Source organism: Tetrao urogallus (genome assembly GCF_951394365.1).
Source record: "Tetrao urogallus genome assembly, chromosome: Z".
In the NCBI taxonomy this organism is placed as follows: Eukaryota; Metazoa; Chordata; class Aves; order Galliformes; family Phasianidae; genus Tetrao; species Tetrao urogallus.
The window spans coordinates 33,366,657-33,371,271 of record NC_136816.1 but is presented as its reverse complement, the minus strand read 5'-3'; the positions used below and the strand labels follow the sequence as shown (position 1 = coordinate 33,371,271).

Genomic DNA, 4,615 nt, shown 5'->3' with positions numbered 1-4,615 from the left:
CTACTGTCGCAGCGGTGCCACAGCTAGGTTTGCAAGCTCAATTAGAGCCAAAGCACCATGCATTCGTTCACGCTGTTCCTGGAGGCGGTGGCGAGCAGCTGAGTGAGCACTATTTTTGTCTTCATCATCTTCTTCATCAGACTGAAGATATTCCATTGGGTCCTGCTGTTCCTGATCAGTCTTCTGGATTGTTTTACTTTTCAAAGCAGGAGCACGCTGTTCTCTAGTCTCCCAGTACCTACAAAGTGAAACATGAGGAATGCTTTTTAAAATATGTTTAGCACATGCAACAACCATTCAAAACTGGCAAAATACCTTTTTATTTTTTTTTATTACCTTGTATATGACCAAGCATTGCATTTAGTTTTATCTTTCAGGTCTTATAATGGTAGTATTCAAGCTGTAAGAAACCTTTATTAGACATTTTAAATGTGAAGTACCCAATAGCATCTGCGATATATCATGCTGTCACATGGTATTCTCAGCAGACTACTCATGCATACCCTATTCTTGATCCTCATATAAATGCAAATTCAGTAGGAAGACTATAGCCAATTATCGTCACTAACTAGCAAGGTATTAGCAGGAGTTCAAGCAAAGAAACAATGAAGCAGAGAAAAAACAAAAGTCTTGTGAGGAATCTTGCCTTAAACTGGATTTCTTGAGTCTTAGAGGAAAGACTGGACTGAATAATGCTAGAGGCATTATTCACTTATAGTATCCATATCACTTCTAGTTTGTTCTTTGCTAGTTGGTTTTTTGGGACGTTTATTGCTGTCTAAAGAAACTTACTTTGCTAGCCACTCAGCCACAGCTTTATTGTCAGCCGTCTCTTTTTTATTCAGTCTGTCAGTGAGCTCTTCCCTCTTCAGCCGGGCATATGGATGTTTGGGGCAGTGGCGGTTTGCATGTGTGAATCGGCTCAAACAGCCTTAAAAAACACAAAATGACAACGAAAAACCTGTTACAGAAAGCAGTCAACCACCATGTAAGCATAGTATCATTACAATACAGATGCTGCTGAATCCAGCCTTCTTCGCTATACAAAAAGCGAGGTTTAGAAAACAGCAACTTTTATATGCAAGAGTAATAACATGCCCAATCATTCTGTATTTTATGATCAACTGACAACAGTATTGCAACTTACATAACAACACAGGCAATTTTTAGATACAAGTTTGCATCATTATGCAGATTATTCTAGCTCCTCTCTTCTCTACTATCTCCTTCAAAGTTAAGATCCAAAGCTTTGATAGATTGCTGCAATATGAATGCATATACATTTTTAGTACTGGATGGCCCTCGATTCTGAAAGCCACAAGTTATTATTTGATGGCTCACCATTCTCTGAGCAGACAAAAGGTTTCTCCCCTGTGTGGAGACGCTGGTGAGTTTTGAGCTGCCCACTCTGAACAAAAGCTTTCCCGCAATCTGGATAGTCACACAAATAAGGTCTTTCACCTTAAAAATAACAACAGAACAGATTTGTGAAAGCTGAATAAAAAAGCGGAGACAAGCTGAATAGAAAGAGTCCTAGTACAGTGATCAATTTCAGCTTGAGGTTTATACATGCAAACTCTCCATTAACATACTCAGACACTAGTGTGTACTCAAAGAGCCTCTGTGTACCAGACAGCAGAGCTCAGCTTTTACCTCCAGATATTCAGTGTTGCTGGATAATACCTTTTCTCCCAACCCCCAAGGGAAACACTGAAATGATTTCCTGTGTTGGTTTTTTTGTTCGTTTGTTTTTAACTTAAGCTTCTTACACAGCATTACATAAGCTTTGTCCTGTGAAAATATGTGCCTACAGAGCAAGAAACATAAAAAGTACCAATAAATAGGTAAGAAATGTAACTCAAGTTGTAACCACATATGTATTATCATTAACATGGACTTAACTAGAGTAAAGTAATGGAGGTTAAGAATATAGCAATGTAAGAAGTTGCAGAAGTATCTTACTATTAAGTAGACTGCTTGAAAAAAGTTTTAATGGCAAAGAGAAGGTAACATGAAAAACTTAACCCAGCTACAGAAGTTTTCAACCATCTATTAAAAATGACTTCTCCATTAACAGCAATGAAAAGAACTGAGATAAATAATAGGCATCTTCTTCCCGCCTGAAGAGAATCTGACTGCACTGTACTGTGCAAAAAAGCCCCATGCCAGCACTGCTCAGAAAGATGACAAAACAAAGGTAACAATGACTTACTAAGTCAAAAGAGTAACACCATGGTAAGTTCAGCTCAATTAAGTCATTCATATTTAACAAACAAGTTCAATAACTAATTCCAGCACATGAAATGAAACCCTTAAGAGGACAAGGAAACTTGTGCTTAAGATTAGTAGCTAGATTTGCCTTATATGCTTGAATCAGAAAAAAAACCCAAAACCGTAAGGAGCCAAGCTTTTTGTTTTTCCACTCAACCACTGATTACATCTGTATCTAGTATCATAGTTTACATTCCTTTGCAAAAGTGAAAAATTACAATTTGAAGAGGAAAAAAATAAGTACTTACTAGATGTAAAAAAATTTCTCTTTTGCTTCTAGTTTGTCTTGGTAATGAATAAGTTGATCCTGGATCTTAATTTAATCATGTTACCTCTAGAACTTCTCTATATGCACAGATCTGTAAATTAACAGTGATTACCTGTGCTACATAAAGCGAATCTGAAACAAGTAGATGCTAGGAGAGATAACTGTAAAGCTGTTATTCCTCAATCTTAAGCTACCCAGTACTACACTGTAAAAGTTAACAGCCATTTTTAAATAATTCCTCCTCCTCTTCAACTTCAGTTGATCACTATTTGAAAAGTGTGCAAACAAGAACAAAACAGAAGTCTCAGCAGAGGGAATAAGACTAAAACAAATCCTACCAAGAACAGCATGCCAAGCTTAAGAAGTGCTCTCCCTCTAAGAGGATCTGTGAAAGGAGGAGATAAAGAACTCACAATACGTGCTTCCAATGCTATAGTCAAACTGCCACTATATCATCTGTCACAAAGGAAGGTCACAAAAGAAGACTTTTCCTTGCTTGCACGAACAAGCATGGGAGAGAAGCATGACTGGTTTAACCATTACATTCACAAGCTGACGACTGAGATGTTTATTTTTTCCTCCTCAGCTTCTTGGTCACATGCCCATGTCACCTGTTCCCTCTTCACTTACCAGTGTGTGTGCGTTTGTGTGCCTGCAGCGACTTCTCTCTTGGAAATACCCTGTTGCAGATGTTACAACGGATCCTGCTAGAGGAGTGCTCTCCTTCATTTATCAGCTCACGGACTGTGTCTGCTCTTGGCCGGCCACGCCGTAAGCCATCCTGTGAAGAAAGAAGCAGGACGTTAGAGGACTGTGCTTCCCCAGAAGCCAGAAACAAAGCTAAACGAGAAGCCATCTTCACAAGCAGCACCTTTCCCACAGCTATCTTAAGTTAGCGACATCGGGTAACTTAAGGACGTTGGAGTTCCAACAGTTTAGCTCTTAGCCAAGCTCTATAGAAAATCCCATGAGGTGCCCCCACCCCTACGAATTCCTCTACCCTCAGCAGAGTGATCCAGAGCAGATGAGCATGGAAGCAAGGCCCCACCACCCACGGCAGCGGGCGGGGAAGGTGGCCTCAGCAGGTAGCAGCAGCTCCCACAGCGCGTGACGCTGCGGCCGTTACTCCTGTCAGCACAACTGTTTGGAACGGCCCTGCTGAGAGACGACCCGATAGCCCCGCCCCCACGGATGGTGGCCCCGAAGCGCGCGCGATACTGCAGGAAGTGATCTCATTTTAAATCTCCGGTTAGGAGGCGAGGCGGGGGAGGGGCGGCGGCCCAGGACACCCTTTAATTCCGCCGGCACCCCCCCGCAGCCCGGGCCCTCTCCATTGTCGCGGTGCTTACCTTTAGGTGCTGGTGCCGTCCACCGCCGCTCGGGCTGCCAGACTCCTCATCGTCCCGGGTGGGATCTCCTGCCACCGCGCTGCAGGGCTGCTGGACGGGCGAGGGGACGGGGGCGGCGGCGGGCCCGCCGGGGCTGAGAGTGACGTTGTGCGCATTCTCGCCCCAGCGCCACGGGTATACCATGAAGTCGCTGAAGCCGGGGCTAGTGGGAACGGGCGGAGCGGACACTGGCTCCTCGCCGTCCCGCCGCTGGGACGGCTTGATTGGAGTGGTCTTGATCACCGACACCAGGACACGCTTGGGCGAGTCCTGGCAAAGGACTACTGGTGGGCCCAGCGGCCGCTCCGACATGGCCGCTGTGGCTGCTGCGGGAAAGGGACTGAGGGCGCGGGGAGCACTGCTCGCCCGCGCCGCAGGAACGGGTGGAGAGACACGGAGCTCCCTGCTTGGCACCGCCCGGCAGCGCCTCAGTCGCTCATCGCCAACTGTCGGCACCTTCTCTCTTTCCACGGCCACCCCCGAGCGGACCCGCGCAGTCAACGGCAGCCCCCAGCCATCGCGAAAGCCACGGCACCCCCGCACCTTTACGAAGCGGCACCGACCCAATCTCAGCTCGGTCTCAGCGACGCGCAAAGAGGTACCGCTGTCTCCAACGCAGCGACCCCTCCACACCCGCACTGAGCCCGGGATTTTCCCGCGTTACGTTTCGCGCCTGGGCGTAGCCAAT

The 4,615-nt window shown here is 45.7% G+C and overlaps 1 protein-coding gene across 1 annotated transcript; it reads right to left on the bottom strand.

Moving 5' to 3' along the window:
- ZNF367 (zinc finger protein 367) lies at positions 1-4,239 on the bottom strand (the record flags this gene model as incomplete). The annotated part of the gene is made up of 5 exons (XM_079548450.1): positions 1-238; positions 793-931; positions 1,342-1,461; positions 3,170-3,320; positions 3,889-4,239. The coding sequence occupies 5 exons, from the start codon at positions 4,237-4,239 to the stop codon at positions 1-3; spliced, it is 999 nt and encodes a 332-aa protein (XP_079404576.1).
- Positions 4,240-4,615: the final 376 nt, after the last annotated feature.